Here is an 18,166-nt window from a genome sequence, read left to right on the forward strand (position 1 = left end):
TAATCATTCTTTTAACATCTGTATGATACCACTGTATTAAGTTTGTGCGGGTAAAAGTGTGGAACTTGTATGTACGGAGCATCTCCCATGGCTTACAAAAAAAGTGTTACACTTGTTCAGTCAAAATTTGGGGGGGGGGGGGGGGGGGGGGGGGTCATGAAACTCCTTAACTCCTGAGAAACAAAACAGCAAACACAGAGTTCAACAATGAAACAATTCACTTTATTTATTTCACAGTGATTGAAAACGAATGTACAAAAACAAGAGAAACCATCAAACACAGTCTGATCATCAGTGAAAACAGGAAGAGAAAAAAAACACTGCAATGTTCATGTTTGTAGCCTAGCTCTCTGTTCAAAGTCTCAGTGTGTATTTGTGTGCATCAGTCCATGCGCTGGATTAGCTTCTCCTCCATCATGCAGTAGTGGGCGACATGGGACAGATCAGAGATGAAGGCGTCACACGCTCTTCTGCTCACACCTGAACATCCACGCAGGTCCAACAAAGACAGACAGGACAGACGCTTAAGGTAAGACAGACAAGTGTCTGTCAGCTCACTGCAGCCTGAGACAGGGAGAGAGAGACACGGACAGTCAGCAGTGTGCAGAGATATGAGAAGTTGATGGTCAGTCATCACATCAGGCTGATCATGTCTGATCTGCTGCTGTGTTACTGAGAGGACTAAATTCATTATTAATAAACCAGAGGAATCGCTCCCTGCTGGACATTTGACAGAATGCAGGTTGAAGACAGCTGAGTGTGCTACTTGTGTTGTCTCACCTGCTAGGTAGAGTTCGGTCAGGTTGTGTCTGGTGTGTGTCCCTGCAGCAGTGAGCAGAGCGATTGACGAGTCACTGATGTCCTTACAGTGAGACAGGTCGAGTCTCTGCAGCTGAGGCATGTGTCTCTGCAGCAACCTGAGGGACGAGTCGCTCACCTCCAGACCTGACAAATGCAGAGTCCCCATGTTCCTCAGCCTGCTGCGGGTTGACTCGGAGTCTGAGGGCGGACACAAGGGGTTAATATGAGGTCAACGACTGACTTTCTAAAATCAAATGATAAGAGTTCAAAAAGAAGAAGAAGCAGCAGCTACAAACTCTCAGTTTTTGAACACGCTGACCGCCCTAGGTAACATGAAAAACGACTTCAGTGTATGCATGTGTGTGTGTGTGTGTGTGTGTGTGTGTGTGTGTGTGTGGTTCTGACCTGGGGGGATGATGATCTCTTTGATCTGAGCGTCTCTGATTCCTTCACACCAACGCAGGTCGAGCAGACGAAGACAGGGAAGAGAGGGAGACGCCAGCGCAGACAAACAGGACCAGGACAGACCGGTAACCCTCAGCTCCCTCAGACCTGAGAGAGAGACCGATAGAGAAAGAGAGGAACAGAGACGGAGAGAGACCAACACAAACACACAGGTGGTTGAGACATTGAAACCTCAAACTTAGTAGGGTTGTTAGAATATTACATTTTAGACCTATATGATTCTAGTAATAATCAAACAATATCAATACCATGGCAAAAAAAACTAGAGTACCAGACACCCAATATCGAGCATTTCTTTTAAATTAACAAAAGTGAAGGCAAATTCCTGCACAAATAAAATAAACCCTCTTTAAAACAAATGTTTAAAATGTTGACAGTGCTCTCTCTTTTTTTTTTTTTTCTTAAAATACTGTATGTCTTATTATCTTAGAGACCACTTAGCACTGAATAATCTCTGTTTGTAGTCTAAGCAGTATTGACCAATCAGGTGTCGGCAGGCTTTGGTGTATTCTTTATGGAGAGAAAAAACAGGAGCACAATTCTTTGTGATGACCTCCTGACTCCATCAGTGCTTATCTTACTTATCTCTATTAAAAGATATCTGCAGAGCAGCTAACATTCGGTTCTACATTGATGATTTACACCGAGGGAAAGTTTAAATTTGTCATCTTCCCTACAGACCTGACAAAGCTTAACTTTTCACAAATCCGCATCCTGATGTTGTTATTCCAGCAAACCTAAAACCCAATAATTTGAGTAATTCACAAGAGAAGCAGTTTCTTTTTCGGGACATATCACTAAAGTAATCCAGAGTGAAACCCCCCATTTACTGTTAAACTAAGACTCACCACAAAGAAGATGAATATATAATCAGGATTTATTGACAGCCTTCGGCCAATTACAATCCTGTATTATCACAGACAATGACATGAGTGGAGCAGGGAGGGGGCTTTGTGTGCGTGTACCTGGCAGCCTACTGAGCAGACAGGTGAGCTGTCTCTTGGCTAGCGGGGTCCAGGACAGGTCTAGAGAGGACGGCTGACGTTTGATGATTCCAGCCAGAGACTGATTAGAGAGAGGACTACACCGACTGACATCCACATGAGACCACAGACGCTTATCACAGCTCCTGAGATACACACACAGGATAAAAAACAAAGACATGAGAAACAGGTTAAGGGCTCACACTGATGGAGAGTTCAATATGTATTCTTCTACAGGAGTTTGGGGTTGCATTACTGTACTTCATATATCTTAACAGGACATTAATAGAGGAGTGCAAAAATATCTGGTGTGTGTGTGCTATGTGTTCAGTGTATCTTACCACTTGTACCAGGCCTTGCACACAGTCATACAGTTCAGCAGCTCGGCTCTGTCCAGGAACCTGAACACTGACACCCACACTTCCTTCTCTCCTCCCACCTCGTTTCCTACGTCTTTGAAGGAGGGGAGCGACAGCAGGGAGGGGGGAGACAGGGAGGAGGAGGGGCGGGGACCGTCCTCTTCCTCTGATGAAGACCCCGAGCCGTCTCTGGCGCCTCTGGTGCCATGGTTACCCCGCAGACGAGGCCTATGACATCACACACACAGAGCACACATGGTGTTAAATTAAATCTTTATTTTGAGGTCTGACTGAGAACAGAGCCCCCGTATAAAGATTGTCTTGACTGAACACAGCTGCTCTCTCAGCAGGGTTAGGTAACGTTATATTTAGTAGTATTCTGTTCAATACCTGCCCGGTCCTCGAGGTGTGGCGCTCTCAGTGATGTCACAGCTCTTGGGTCGGGAGGGTTTGGACAGAGTCTTCCTCTGGATAAAGGCCTGCTGGCCTGCAGCGCCCCCTGCTGACCTCTGAGCCACAGCTGCCTCCAGCTTTGGAACGATGGAGCCTGAACACACACAGAGCAGAGACTTCACTTTCCAGCTACAGAGTGAGGATTTAATTAAGTCACATTGCTTATTCATGGGTTATAAACATGTTTAAAAAAGGGCTGTCAGCATTAACTAGTTCATCACAATTAATTAAGGTTGGAAATGAATGCATTTCGTTTTTTTAATCGTGATTAATCGCATGCTATTTTGTGCCTTTAGGCCCACTGTGGATAAGCCTCCCTGTAGTCACAGTGATGGAAAAGGACACTGCTGCATCTTTAAATGATTTTTTACCGTTCCTTTGAGCCGTTTTTGATCAGTTAAGAGTTTCTTTGACCGTGGTTAAGTTAATGTTGAACCTTTGATCTACCAGAACATCCTTCCTTAATTTCACAATAAGAGAAGCATGGTTAAATTCAAACAGCAAGTAAAGTACCCTCAGCTTCAGACAGTTCAAAAATTCTAAACAAAAGCCTGACAATTAATTTTTTTAGCGCGAAATAATGGAATTTAAAGAACGCAATTAAAAATATAAATAATAACTATTGACATTTTGCGATTACGGTAATCGTAATTAAAACGTTTATCCTTTGACAGCTCTAGTTTAAATACATGTTTTAACATCTTTTCAATGTTATAAACACACTTAAATAAGTGTTTTAAACATGTTTAAAGTCATTAAAGACATTTTTTTAACCCGTCATTAGCATCTTCAAATACATGTTATTCACATGTTTAAACACTTATAGTTATAAACATGTTGCACACGTGTTATACACACGTATAAACAGAATATTCTCTGTCACATATACACATGGCAGCCTGTGAGGTGTTAAGGAGCTTACAAACAATATGTCATTATATGTCAACACTGACCACTGTGCGTGCGGGCCTTTTGGGGGTGCTGTAGAGTCACAGTCAGGTATGAGCCGCTCAGCAGGTCGTCACTCAGGTCTGACACCAGGAGGACTGGAGGCTCAGGGTCTGAATCCCAGCGCCCCTCCTCCTCCTCCTCATCCTCCTCATCTTCCAGAGTGTCTAGCTCATCCTCATCAGGGTCAAAGTCTCCTCCATCGCTGTCATCCTCCTCGTCATCATCAGCTCTTCTCCTTCTTCGTCGGTGATGATGACGATGTTCTTTCCCTTCATGCTCACTGTCCTCCTCCTCCTCCTCCTCCTCTTCATCATCCTCCTCATCATCATCGTCGTCTTCATCATCATCCGACTCGTCTGACTCATCTCCTCGTCGTTGCATCCTGGACCCGCCCCGCAGCCTCACGCCCCTCCCCCTCCGCCCTGCCTCTCTCACACCCACCCCTCGCTTCAGTTTGAATGCAGAGGAGCCAGCAGGCATGACCCCGCCTCTACTCCCTCTGTGGGCAGAGCCTCCTCTCAGCAAGCCCCTCCTGTTAGCATTGAAGCCCCTCCTGGTAGAGTGGACCGCCCCTCGAGCGTGGAGCGCCATCTTCCTCCTCTGAGAGCCTGGGGACGCAGAAGGAGGGATCACAGTCAGACTTAGGAGTTTAAGTTTTTAATTTACTCTGCTTTAATTATCAAGCATTTACAGAAGGCATCCTGTGAGCTTCATCAAGACACTGACCTTCATCCTCATCATCACTGGCAGAGTCATCTCCGTCTCGGCTGTGTCTCTGTCGTCTGTAAATCTTCGCCATCCGAGCGTCCAACAAAGACGAAGATTTACGCTTCTGTAAGTGGAGAAGAGGAAGGGGGGGGAAAAAGGACAGGAAAGATGGGGAGTAGAGAAGGAAAGGAGACAGGGAGGGTAGAAAGACAGGAGGGAAGGAGATAATGAATAAAAGGAGAGACAGAGTTTATAAAGTTTAATAAAATCAAAAAATTAAGCAAACTTGTAAAAAATAGAGACAACAAAGACTCACCAGAGGGGGGCCGTCAGCTTTATGTCCTTTAGACTGCTCAAGGAGAAGAAGGGGGGCGGAAAATGAGGGAGGAAGAGGAGGTTGGAGAAAAAAAAGGGGAGGAAGAAGAGGAGAGAGGAGGGAGAAGATCAGAATCATGTTAAAAAACAAAGTCATGTTGATGTTTCAGGACATAAGCTGATGAGATGTTTAATGTTTTATTCACTCTGAGCTCGTCACCATCAATGACTGATCCAAAGGGAATAAAGTGTGAGCTCAGCTGTCAAACTTTAAACTTCTCACCCAACATTTACAACAGAAGAACATGAGGTCATGAACACTTCTTCACCCAGAATTTTTCCTGGCAGCTCCCTGGTAAAAATACACACGAGTCAATGATTGAACGCAGTAGCAAATATTCAAGTATATTCACCACGTGTGAAGAACCAACTGAGGAAGATTTCAGGGGGAGTCTGTGTGAAATCTTCATGACTGCACGTGTGACAACGGCTTAATGTTCTGTACAGTGTTGAAGTGAATCTAAACACGTCAGAACTGAGGAAGGCTGTCATGATACCAGAATGTTACATGTTTACATGATTCTAATTAAAATCAAACAATATTAGATACCTGTTAGATACTAAGGCAACAAAAATAGAAAACCAAGGCACGCAATATTGAATAATTGTTTTTAATCATTGATTAAAAACAATTGCAGGCAAACTCCCGAGTCCTGCACAAAGGAGGAGCTCCTCTCAAGGGCCTGCACTAACTGGTCTTTACTCCTAAAGTTGGTCTTAGCAGCTCTGGCTCAGTGGTAGAGTTGGTCATCTCTAAACCGGAAGTTTGGGGGGGTCGATCCCCAGCTGCTTTAGCTAAATGTCCCATGTGCCCCTGGGCAAGACACTTAACCCCAAATTGCTCCTGCTGTTTCAAGAATGTGTATGAATTGACTAGTTAATGGCCACTTTACATAGCAGCCTCTGCCATCAGTGTGGGGATGGGTAGCTGTGACACGTGATGTAAAGGCTCTGACACATCAAGCAGACAACAAAGAACTAGTGGAGACGAAGGCCGCCTGTGGCGTCACCTCACGGCGCCTTTTGTCTTGGCCAAAAAGTTGCACTTGAACACACCATAAAGACTACAGTCGACGGCCAACCACCACATACGTTCTGGGCATGCGTGAGAGGAAATAACTCTCCATGCATGCAGGAGGCGGTAGTCTGTAATCATCTTTCCAAAAAGGGAAAACCGGAAGAGGTCGAGGACGGAGGAGAATGCAGATACATAAACCGTTGTTATGATACAAGAAGACCATTTTCACACCGCTGTGGCTCCCCATTCCTAATATAGGTACTTCTCGCCCTGTGAGATGGGCTTAAGTTGCCTAATGCTTTCAGAGATTGTGGGATTTCCCGAACAGAATATAAACCGCATAGAAAAACACACAAACGTCTCGGTATCTCCTTATAACCAAGGTATCTGCTGATTTAATTTCTACATCCACAAACTTCACGTTAAGCTGGAAGCACTGCGTGCCCTGCCCTCTTCTACTCCACAGCTGCTGAGAAAACTTCAAATAGCTTGAGAATTAAAATGCTAAAAGTCTAAATGTTCTGAAAAAAATATTGATTGTAATCAATAGTTAAATTAACAATCCATTTTTATCGAACACATATCATTATTATTAAGGGTTTCCATGGCTCCTCCTCAGCTCCTCCCACTTTTCAAAATGTTGACAATGTTTTTGTGAAATTTAGACAGAGTACAAGAGTAGATATAATAGATTATTATCTGTATTACTCAGGACAGATACAGAATATTCTACCTGCTGTACAAAGAACTGAGACACAATAACACAGAATAACCAGCACAGAGAGACAGCTGTCTGACTTCCCTGTGTCTGCATTGCTGACTGACAGCTACTCAGAACATGTGTGTCTCTGAGAGGTTTAAAAAAAAAAAAAAAAAAACCCCAGTACAATTTATAGAATTAGATTAGAAACTGAACCCGTTCAGCAGATGAACTCTGGAACATCGGAGAATGAAAACATGTAAAAGATCTGTCAGAAAACAACGTATCAATGTCACTGAAGACATGAGTGCACGAGGAGGTGTCCATGAAGAAGCGAGAAATCAGAGCATGAGCAGTGAGGAAACACAACGTGATCAGAGAGTCTGAGGAGGACGGAGGAGGAGAGACCGAGCTCAGGAACAACCGGTACTCATTCAGTCTGTAAGCTTCAAAACAAACTCTGTATCTGTCCTCTTTAATGACCGTGAAGTGGAAAAGGAGGAGGGGGATGTACATGCCACAGAGAGGGGAGGGGCTAATGCAGAGTAGGCGGCTCCTCTCACCAGTCTCGAGCTGATTGGCTGAGAAGGCAGAGGGGCCGCCACCAAGAGAAGAGAGGCTGAGGAGGAGCAGCAGGAGAGAGGAGGAGGGGGGAAGAAACCACAGCGGACCACCTCCCCGTCCTGCTGGGAGCACCCAGGACCCCCCAACACTGCAGCAGAGGGCCCGGGGCCCAGCCGGAGCACCAGGGGCCCGCGGGGACGGACCTGCTGCTGGTGGCCGGGGGCCAACGACTCGTCACTGCCTGATGACTGACAGTCACATCGACCAATCACATGAAACCAGGAAGAAAATCATCCAATCAACAAGAACGTGGTATAAAATCGATGTGATAGAGAAAGTATGAAGTAATCAACAGAAGGTAAATCTACCAATCAACAAAAACGAGGAAGAAAACCAAACCAAACAACATAATACAGACAGCAGAATAACAGCACCTGTTAGCACGGACACACTGAAACACAGTGTGTTTGTGTATGTGTGTGAGAGAGTGAGTGTGAGTGAGTGTATGTGTGTGTGTATGTGTGTTTGTACCTCTGGGTCAGTGATGCCCTGCACACATTTGGGACACTCCCAGCAGCTTGGCAGGTCTTTGTTCACCACTCCTTCTCCCTGAACCTGAACACACACAAACAAACAGGATGTTATCAGAGAAAGGATGAAACAGAAGAAATTCAAAAACACACACTGACTGATGACTAAATCATGTTAAAAATAACAGAGGTTCTCTGAAGAACGATGGTGAGCTTGTGAGAACGCAGCAGGAAGTATTCAGGAAAATCCCCCAACGAGCTAGCGGGAGGGGATGATGGTGTTTATATTCTGTGACTGACACATGACTATAGACTGTCTGCATGCAACCAGTGTTATCTCTGAGCATGAAATGAAAGTGCTTCATTATGTTTTTTCTGGTTATCAGCAGGTTCTTCCAAAGTGTCAAACTACACAGAGCATTGAAATAAAGGAAATAATTCTCTGTTGCTTTGTCCGCTGTGAGCTGCATGTGTGAACAAACAACTCAAGAAGAATTCCATGCTAGCCTGTCAAAAATCAGTCTTGTGAAACAAGGACTTCAGGATAACATAAAAACACAAGTTTGTGTGTTGGTGAGCAGTGTGTGTGTGTGTGTGTGTGTGTGTTACCGTGAGACAGGCAGGATGAACAATCTGAGCACAGTTGGAACACTCCATGAGGATGAGGGAGGCGTCTCCTGTCTCCTCCTGGTTGGGCTCCTTACAGATCTCGCAGACAGCAGACAGAGGGAGGCCGGGCTGCAGGGGGAGGGAGGGTTATTCGACTACATGTTTCAATAAAACACACCTGTATATAAAAAGGTATAGTGTGATGTAATCCAGGTGTGACGTACGGAGAGACACTGCCTCAGCACACAGGTCTGTTTGAGTTTCCCCGGTCCTCCAAACTTCTTCATATCTCTACAGAAGTTACATTCTCCACACTCTGTTCTCATACACGCCTCACACCGTTTACACCTGCACACACACGGACAGAAAACACAGACAGAAAACACCTGAGCAGGTAGCACACGGGTATATCCATAATCTTTACTGTTTCTACCTGCTGCTTAATCAGAGCATTAACCAATCAGAGCGCAGCTGTGTTACCTGACTCTGCGACGTCTTAGCACCGACATGGAGGAGGCGGGTTTCTGAGGGCGGGGGACGACCGGTGTGTTGGCCAGTTTAGGACGGGGAGGGGGAGGGGGAGGAGGAGGAGGCTGGTACCACGAGGGCTGAAGGAGAGAAGAGATATAAACAGGTCAGGTGACCCAGACAGGATAAGAGAGACATTAAAACAATGTAACATGATATGATATAAAAACATGTTATAATGTTTGATACCAACACAGAGTCATCAGAAAGATTAAATGAGAGAACTTTACTGACAGCATGAGAACATTTCACACTCATTCAGTCTCTCTAAATCTGCTGATGCTCTGGTTACATGTCCAATCATTTATTTTATCAAACCTGGAAGACATAAAAATATATAGTTTTTTCTTCATATAGAAAAAAATCTAACATTTGAGACTTAAATTCAAACAGTGACACTTGGCCGGTGCTTGCACTGTTTTTGCTTTCTGTTGTCGTTTTTCTTCTTCCTAAAGCTTCAAAAACCTCAAGCTTTACAAAGTGAAGACTGTGGATCGTTTCAGAGTTATTTTGTACTTTTTAGTAGATCTTTTTTACGGTTTGAACATGACAACATTGATCTCTGAGGCCAGACTCCTGACACCTTTTCACACCACATGATGTTGATGTATTTGTAAAAAAAAAAAAATCCATGAACAAAAGTGTTATCTTTAGCTGCTAAAATAATTTTCACATATCGTTTAATCTGTGCAAGACACTCGGCACTGCACACAGGGTGCAGGAGTTTGAAGAGTCACTGAAGCAGAAACTTGTAAAGAAATGTTTTTCAAGTTACAACACACACTTTTATCTCCTGAGAGTTGCTTTAAAGACTTAAAATGTTACTGATGTGTCGACCGCCTCACTGTGTGTATACTTACTCTTTTTGGCCATCTGATGATGGGTTTCCCCGAGTACGACAGTTTGGGGTTGTCGTTGGCGTGTTCCTTCAGGAGAGCCTGCAGACATGATGCAGCATTAAATATGAAGAAGAAGAGTGTGATATAGGAACAGTAATGAAACACAGACAAAGACAAGGGCACCTCCAGGATTTCTGGGCCCCATGAACAGATCTCGAATTGGGCCCCTCCATCACAGCCTCAGTTGCATTAGCAACATTGGGACATTTTTTTTAGCAATTTATAGACAGTGTAAAGAAGTTTTCCTGCAATTTTGGTTAAGTATATTAGGTGTTTGTAGGTAAAATGTTGTCATCACGTCTAATTTTTACTATATTTGACCTCTACTACGCAGACAGACACAGACCTTGATGTGTGTGATGAGAGCAGGGGCGTTGTGTATTCCGGCGGGGACACACTTCTTGTTGGAAGGCAGAGCTTCCAGTTTGCCCAGCAGGTTCCACATTCCCTCCAGTTCAAGAGGAGTCACATGAACATTTTCAGGCTGCTGCTGCTGCTGTTCATCTTCTTCATCCTCCTCCTCCTCCTCCTCCTCCTTCACCAGCTCAGAGGCTGCATCAGAGCCGGGCGGCTTCTTCAGACCTGACCAAACAGAGAACACACTCTTTTAATAAGCAGGACACCCACCATGAAGACGTTCTCCTGGTCTGACACATACCGATGCCCAGCGAGTGTTTCTGGAACTCAGGTGTGAGGTACGAGGTCTTTGTCAGGCTGAACACGTAACGCTCCAACACGTACCAACACATCTCGTAGTAGAAAGGGTAACGGAACTTCACCGGAACCTGCCCACCAGGAGGAGGGGAAAAAGGTTCAAATAAAACCATTTAAACATTATCTGAATGAGTGTGTGGGTGTGGACGCGCTCATACCCGTGTCCTGTCCTCGATGTTACAGATGTTGAGCTGCATGGGGATGTTGAAGCTATGCAGGAAATTTCCTCCAAACACCATGGAGTCCAAAGGAGTGTAGACGGCATGGATCCAGCCTGAGTATTTAACACACACACTCGTAAATATAACCTTGCAGCTACACTCAAAATAAGGGGGGGGGCAATAGTGATATAACATAAGGCAGTATAGTTATCGGTGTCATTATCTCGTGTTTAGCAGCTTTACTGCAGAAAGTCATCTAACCCAAGTAGTGTGTCCAGTTTGCAGACAAATTAATAAATACACAGACATTTTAGGTGGGCACCAAAGCGCACTAAACCGAATTTGTGCATAATTTTGCTTTAAGCCCATTAAGGAATCAGAGTGATCAAAGTCTTATATAAATACATATGAATAAATGTATATCTATGTTGACCTGAGGGGATGATGAAGGTGCAGCCCTGCTTCAGCTCTATCCTCTGACAGTCCGACACTCGATCTCCCAGGAACACGTCTCCCTGTTTCCCTGACAGAACCCAGTTCTCGTACAGCTCCAGGTTCTGAGGTGAGGGAGGGATCAGCCAGAACACCTGAAGACACACGCATGGCTACAGGTCAAACACACACACTCACAAGAACAGTGTACACTTTTATAACTTTAATAATCAGAATATGTCCCACCTTACTCCCTCTTAGGATGTGGTACCACACTGATGTCCCTCCAAAGTCGATGTGGAAGTCTGTGTAACAGCCCTCCACACTCATCAGACAGTATCTGCTCACACCACGAACAAACACACATTAAATCCTCCATATATTCACGTATCCTGCATGAATAAAAGGTGGAGGTGTCTTACTTCTGGACTTTGGGGTACTGCATGTCTGTGATGGAGTTTGTCGAGTCTCTCTGTCTCTCCTTAAGGTGTCGAGGCCACATGTTGTCTACCCAGTCGATCAGGTCCACCTGCACACACACAGGACATATTGTAGAGCTGTTTGATCGGACATGTGAATGTTAAAGAAAAGTAAACAGGAAAACATACTGTCCCCGTTACTATAGTAACTCACTGTCCCTGTAACCAAAGTTACTCAAAGCCCTCATAACTGCAGAAACTCCCTGTCCCTGTTAGTTACCATGGAAACCTACTGTTCCTGTAACCATAGTCACATGTGTATAGTGTGTGTATTTTGTGTGTTAATTGTGTATTTAACGTACAGTTGTGGGTCTGCTGACCAGCGACTCCAGCTTGGTGTGGCTGAACTCCAGGCTGATGACATTATAAAGCTTCTCTCTCTGAGGGGGCGGAGTCTCGTAGTATCGAGTCCACTGAGCCATTGACATCTCCGTCCCTTTCTGAGTGCTGACGTCCATCACATCAATCATCCGCCGGCTGCCTGAGGGAGACACGCACACACACCGGGTCAGTACAGCACCTGATAAGTCATCGTGTCATACAGCTGTGAAACAATCAGCTATTGTCTGATGATGATATACGTCTCTGGGAACTTCACTCTGATTCCGAGGTTTATATTGTGAAGTAATCCAAGCTGGTTTTCTTGTGATTTATGAAATTAAGTCTGCTGAAACAACAACATCATGGTGCAGATTTGTAAAAAGTAAAAAAATCAAGCTTTGTCAAGAGGAGAAGAAAACAACTTTTTAAATGTTTGTTTGTTGAATGGCAGTCAGATTGATCACTACTGATGCATTCAAGGAAGTCAGGAAATCTAAATGCTAATTGGCTTTCAAATAGACTTAACGCTCAAGAGTACATTTTTGATGAAGAACAGATTAGTAACGGTTACATACAGATGTCTTTATATAGAGGGAAATAAATCAAAGTCCACTTCAAACAACACACAATAATCTGAATTCTTACCAACAAACATCTTGACGTCGTTCACACTGAAATCTGAATCAGGCATCCTGCAGAATGACAACAGCACAATCAATACAATACAAAACAAAACAACAACGACAACAACATAATAATAATTGAGAGTATAAGGAAGATGAAGATAAGAAAGGTGAAAGATGAGGATGTGTGGAAGAGAGGATGAACATGAAGTGGAGGAGTCCTACTTGAGTCCGAGTCCTTCAGGTCTTTCAAACAGTATGGGGTCTCTCAGACCTCCTCTCTGCACGAACTCGAACGTCAGATCTAGCAGACAAAAATAAAACAAAAACATCATGTTTCTGATTTCCCTTCATGCACTGCAGCCTGTGGTTCTGACAGTGACCGTTTTCACAGGTTTATTTTTAAATCTGGTTATCCTGCACGTCCAATATCAACACACACACACACACACACACACACACTCTCCTACCTTTCCCCTCCATGCGCAGCACTCTGTCGGAGCTAAACCTCTGGCTGCTGACCTTCTCCTCCAGGTCAAACATCCGCCGTCCATCGATCTCTTCGTCTGAGATGCCATCGTCATGGTAACGCCTACGGGTACCAGCCCGCTGAAATATAACCAGAGGTATGATGACGAAACCAGGTACAAACAGAACAAGAACTTAAACATGTTCCTCAGTTGCTCAACACAGCAGACTGTAGTATCAGACTAATAAAGCCAACTGTTAACCATAACCACAGATGGTATCGAAAAGTTTCATATTTGGAAATGTTGAACACCTCAGACACAACAATTACAGAAGCAAACATATCCATACATCATATTTTACTCCAATGTTTTCTCCAACTCTGAATTTATTCATTTCATCGTCTGGATTACAACGCTGGTTTTCCTACGATAACGATTTTATATCTTGAGATCTCAAGAAAATGGTGGAAATTTGGGCTGATCAGGGCTTTGTAGTGTCGGTACATTTTGTTACTATTGATTATTAAAATATCAGATTGTATTGCTTTAAAAACAAGTGGTATCGAAAAAAAATTAAATATTAAACACTTTATAAACCTTTGAGACAATAGTTATGGAAGCCCTAAGTGGACACACATCCAAACCTATATGAGTCTGTTTTACCGTGATAACGAGGACATTTCTGATGTCTCATAAAAGTCTTGACTTTCTCTTGTTTTGTGTTGCTTGCACGGTATACCGAGACTAGAAAAAGCATCATGGTTAACAGCAGTTCAAAACAATGCAATATATCCTTTTATTAATACTTAATAGCAACAGAGTTTTAAACAGAGCCATGTTTCTCCATGTGCAGTATTGAAGCTCAGGGTACACTTGACGGTACACACTGACGCAAACCGGGGGAGCCGACATGTTCAATTTGGCGAAGCATCTCACTGACAGACATACCGACTTCTTTAAGGAATTTAAAGAGCGACAGGTTGTTTAGCAAATTTGATAAACAACATGCCCCATACGTACATACAGGGCAGAGACCTCAGTTTAAAAAACGGTGTGTTTTGTGGTTTGTGTTCAGTCTACTTTAGTGCACCACTGTGGTGTGTAGGCTAATAATCCTGGGTTGTAGCTTTAATAAACCAAGCTTACAGTTACTGTCTTTGAGTGGATTGTTTATATGGGCTATCAAAATGAATTATTACACTATTGAATTGCACAATAGCATAACTGATATCTCTCCCACCCCAAAAGAAACAAAGACAACATCTGCAACCACCCAGTTTGAGATAGCCTTCTCTTCCAGTTTAAACATAAAAACTCAAAAGAAGCAAAAAGACCAGACAGAGCAGTAAAAGTACAAATTTCTACAAAAATATGAATAAATTGATAATAAAACCTATCCTCTGTTGTACTCTTATACAAAATGTGGTACCATGCAGTAATATATTATTCCATTACTTGTTCTGGTGTTTTATGTTTCACCGTATCGTTTCAGTATTAGTATCAACATATTTTGGTTTTCTATCGAAGTCACAATTTTGTATCGTGACTTCTCTTGCATTATTCGGGATTACAACTCTGGTATTCCTGTGGTAGCAACTTAACTTCTTGACATCTTAAAAAAAAGAAAAAAAAAGAAAAAGGCAAACATGTCTCCTTATTACAGGAACAAAACGATTGATTTGTCTGCTCGCAGCTTCCGTAGCTTCGGTATTTTTTGATACCGTCCATTAAAAAAAAAAACAGAAATAGTATCAAATTTAGAAGAATCGGAAATTTAGAAAACTTTGAAGACAATCAAGATTCATGTTTTGGCTTTAAACTTACCAGCCTTTTGCTGTGCCGAGGTTTTGACTGATCCATGACAGAGTTAATGTAGATCCATCACAACGACCAGAACTATGCTAACCGATTATTAATGGTACACTCTTCCAAAAACTCTTTACTACAGATAGGGTGCACTATTTGTAATTTAATATTACAATTAAATTACCAGAAAAGCTTCATACTTATTAAAAATTAAGCATTTAACATAAAATCATCATTACAGTGAGTTTCAGTCAGACTTCTCTGCAGCTTTGTTCCCTCCTCACACAGTCATCTCATATTGTTCGCTCTCGATGTAACCTACAGAAAACTCCACATAAGCGTTTATATTAAAAAAAAAACAAATATTCAGATATTAAAAGTAAAATATGTATTTTTAAAAAAGCCTCTGCATCGTTCCTGCTCTATTAGTTAGGTTCAAAGTTGATATGCTACCCGATGAAGGGCCGCCATTTTCCATCCCATCACAAACACATCACAATGTCCCGCCCACAAACGCAAAGTGGACCAATCACAGACTCGCCGGGGAGACATTCATTGGACAACGGCGCAGTCAGTCACTTGAAAGCATTGTGTACTGCGATTGGCTGGGAGTAACCAATAGAAACACGAAAGAGGTGTAAAGAACCAACAACAGCACGCTCGAAAAAAGCATCTTAAATATGATTTGTCAGTGTATCTCCAGGTCGTTTATGATTGGACCGACGAACTTTCACTCAGAAAAAGTAGCCATTCATGTGAGGGTATGACGCAGTTACCACCTTATATACCAAGTCACCCTCTATTAGCCGAATTAGCTCAATAATAAAGCGTTTTTATCAAACTTACCCCCATACTGACACGGCTCGGCCCAACACACAAAGCTCCGGTAAACCGGAAAGAGTGACGTCCTCTAGGTGATTTCTCTCCCAGCCTCAGACTCACCTCTCCGCTGAGCCCTGAGACACGTTTGATGCCCTCACCTCAACGAGGAAGCGCTCGCAGTTCCATAAAAGGAAGTGTACCCTGAGCTTGTGGGGGCTGATTGGCTGTAACATGTTGCATGGGTGCTGTGATTGGCTGCTGAGATGTGTCTGTTAAAGCGCACTGTGAGAATACGGCGAGCGAGAGGGACATAACACAATGTGACAAATATAACAAAATGTAAATAATCACTAAAACACAGTAAAATACACAATTAAATTCATTTTAATCAACAATGACAAAAAGACAAAAGACGAGATTCAAAACGTCATTATTAAATCATAAATCACTACAATGTAACAGGCCTTAAATAAACAAAAAAAAACAACTCAAATAGCCTACTGTCCCTACATGTTAACATCTAGGTTTCTGTAAATATAAAAATGAAAGCTATTAATCATTAAAAAGGAGAAAAGATAAATGAGTGAGTTCTTTCAAATGTAGCTGACTGTCTGTCTGAGTCCTTACTCCAACAAGCAGCTCTGAATCCACACTTTATACAGGAAAGTCTGATTTTAAGATCTAACTAAATAAAATAGATTATTATTAAAGTCATATTCAGTTCTCTGTGAACTATTGGGTCATGTGGACACAAAACTACTGAAAAAAAACATGTTCACAGGTTATTTAGTTATGTATTGTTTTATCCTCTCAGTATTCCTGAATCAAATAGTTGGTTGAATAGTCCATTATCATTATATAAAATGATACGACCTCTGTTAATCGTTAATCAATAGTATCAAAAGTACTGAAGCTTTTTAAAAAAAAAACAACAACTATGTTATAAGACAGGTTTGTAGGTGAGGAATGAATTCATGGAAAATGTGTTAAATTATTTTATACAAATTTATATTGTTATTTTGTATTTATTTCCATATGCAGTTTATCCAGCATACAGGAGTTTGTCTGAAATTGTTTTGAATTAAATCAATAAATTACCTCATATTGGGTGTCTATGACATCTATTTTTGTTTTGTTTTTGTTGGTATCAAGCAGGTATTGAAATTGTTTGATTTTATTAAAATCATATCAAAGTTAAAAACAAAATCTAGTATTGTGACAGGTCTGAATAACTCTATCTGTGTTTATAGCCTTAAAAAACCTAATTGCAGTTTAAATTTAATAAAAATGAATTAAACAATGTAATATCTGCATCTTTTTGACATTTGAATCATGTTCAGCTCCTATCCCCCAATAAGCTGATGGACTCCTGCAGAGTGTCAGTGTGGACGCAGAGTGAGCAGCGAGGAGGAAAAGATGAAAAGACCAAGGTCAGACCACAACGTCAAACAAGAACGACCTCTTTGGAAACAGCTTGTTTTTTATATAAAAAAATGGAGGGGGACATACACACACACACACACACAGACACACAGACAGACACACAGACAGACACACACACACACACACACCACAATAACAATGTTTGTTCCAAACACACAGACAAAAACTAGACTATTAAACACGCCCAAGGCAGAGTCAGCGTGTCAAATAAAGCAACGAGGGCTATGTTCCATTTCTAATCACAAACACCTTCTATTCTCTGATCACAGTCTAATATACAGTCCAATACTGCCAATCAAAAAGAGTCTATATATCACCTGTCAATCAAACAGTCTATTAACCTTGTCAATCATATCGTCTACTTTATATCAGTGTATGTAACACCTGTCCATTGGTCCAACATTCAAACTAACTGTTGATCTTTGTTTTAGGAGACTGGCTTTATCCTTAAATCAATTACTTCACACACCTCTGTGTTAACAGACAAGTGAGCAAGAGAGGAATGAGTCATCAAAAATTGCAAATAAACTCCTTCACTCAGTCTAAATTGCACATTGTCAATGTTTCTGTACTTATAAGGAAATGCTGAAAATGTTATTGTGCAATGTACACAGTGTGCAGGAGTTTACTTGCAATCAGTGATTAAAAACAAGTAATTGCATAATACTGGGTTTCTAGGACTTGTTGATGTTAACAGAATAACAGCTGTGTGACACTTAAAATGCTGACTTCACTTGAATGCATCATGACGACGTGCAGGGAGACACCATTAGCAGTCTGAGGTGTACAGGTGCTGCTCTTTTGGAATCGCCTCTGAATCCTTCTCAGATATTTCTGAAGACAACAACATTGCCATCCATTCAGTGAGTCTGTGTATAAGTGTGTTTGTCAATGTAGATTTGTACTGTCTGTTCTCTTAGATCACCTCCTGCTCTAATGAGGATTTATCTCC

The 18,166-nt window shown here is 42.3% G+C and overlaps 2 protein-coding genes across 4 annotated transcripts in view; both read right to left on the bottom strand.

Moving 5' to 3' along the window:
- Nucleotides 1-200: 200 nt before the first annotated feature.
- kdm2aa (lysine (K)-specific demethylase 2Aa) lies at nt 201-15,956 on the bottom strand. Of its 3 annotated transcripts, none has more exons than XM_065954916.1 (26): nt 15,796-15,956; nt 13,144-13,282; nt 12,899-12,977; nt 12,696-12,742; nt 12,032-12,210; nt 11,673-11,779; nt 11,497-11,590; nt 11,252-11,405; nt 10,816-10,931; nt 10,602-10,728; nt 10,290-10,525; nt 9,905-9,982; nt 8,997-9,124; nt 8,741-8,864; nt 8,517-8,645; nt 7,909-7,992; nt 7,377-7,625; nt 5,037-5,069; nt 4,739-4,844; nt 4,015-4,620; nt 2,999-3,155; nt 2,591-2,836; nt 2,232-2,395; nt 1,207-1,353; nt 781-999; nt 201-564 (listed from the first exon to the last, which is right to left on the bottom strand). In XM_065954916.1, exons 1-26 carry the CDS (start codon nt 15,799-15,801, stop codon nt 383-385), a joined length of 3,936 nt encoding a protein of 1,311 aa, XP_065810988.1. In that variant the 5' UTR covers nt 15,802-15,956; the 3' UTR covers nt 201-382. The 3 variants fall into 3 exon arrangements, with proteins under 3 accessions (XP_065810988.1, XP_065810981.1, XP_029138025.1); XM_065954909.1 differs by lacking the exon at nt 15,796-15,956 and adding an exon at nt 14,968-15,428; XM_029282192.2 differs by lacking the exons at nt 7,377-7,625; nt 15,796-15,956 and adding an exon at nt 14,968-15,427.
- Nucleotides 15,957-16,137: 181 nt separating this feature from the next.
- stx3a (syntaxin 3a) overlaps nt 16,138-18,166 on the bottom strand; it is a 13,796-nt gene continuing 11,767 nt past the window's right edge. Inside the window, exon 10 of the mRNA XM_065955014.1 lies at nt 16,138-18,166. This exon is cut by the window's right edge and continues 943 nt beyond it. The gene's annotated coding sequence lies outside the window, so the exon portion shown is untranslated.

This window comes from Labrus bergylta, chromosome 1 (genome assembly GCF_963930695.1).
Source record: "Labrus bergylta chromosome 1, fLabBer1.1, whole genome shotgun sequence".
NCBI classification, from domain to species: domain Eukaryota; kingdom Metazoa; phylum Chordata; class Actinopteri; order Labriformes; family Labridae; genus Labrus; species Labrus bergylta.

Bases quoted from the DNA above. Each gene is read 5' to 3' on its own strand.
- kdm2aa (XM_065954909.1), bottom strand. From the start codon at position 15,003: ATGGATCAGTCAAAACCTCGGCACAGCAAAAGGCTG. The intron at 11,591-11,672 runs GTAAGACACCTC...TGGTGTGAGCAG, and splicing joins CAGTACCCCAAAGTCCAGAA to ATACTGTCTGATGAGTGTGG. The intron at 7,626-7,908 runs GTACAAACACAC...TGTGACTGTCAG, and splicing joins AGGGCATCACTGACCCAGAG to TCATCAGGCAGTGACGAGTC.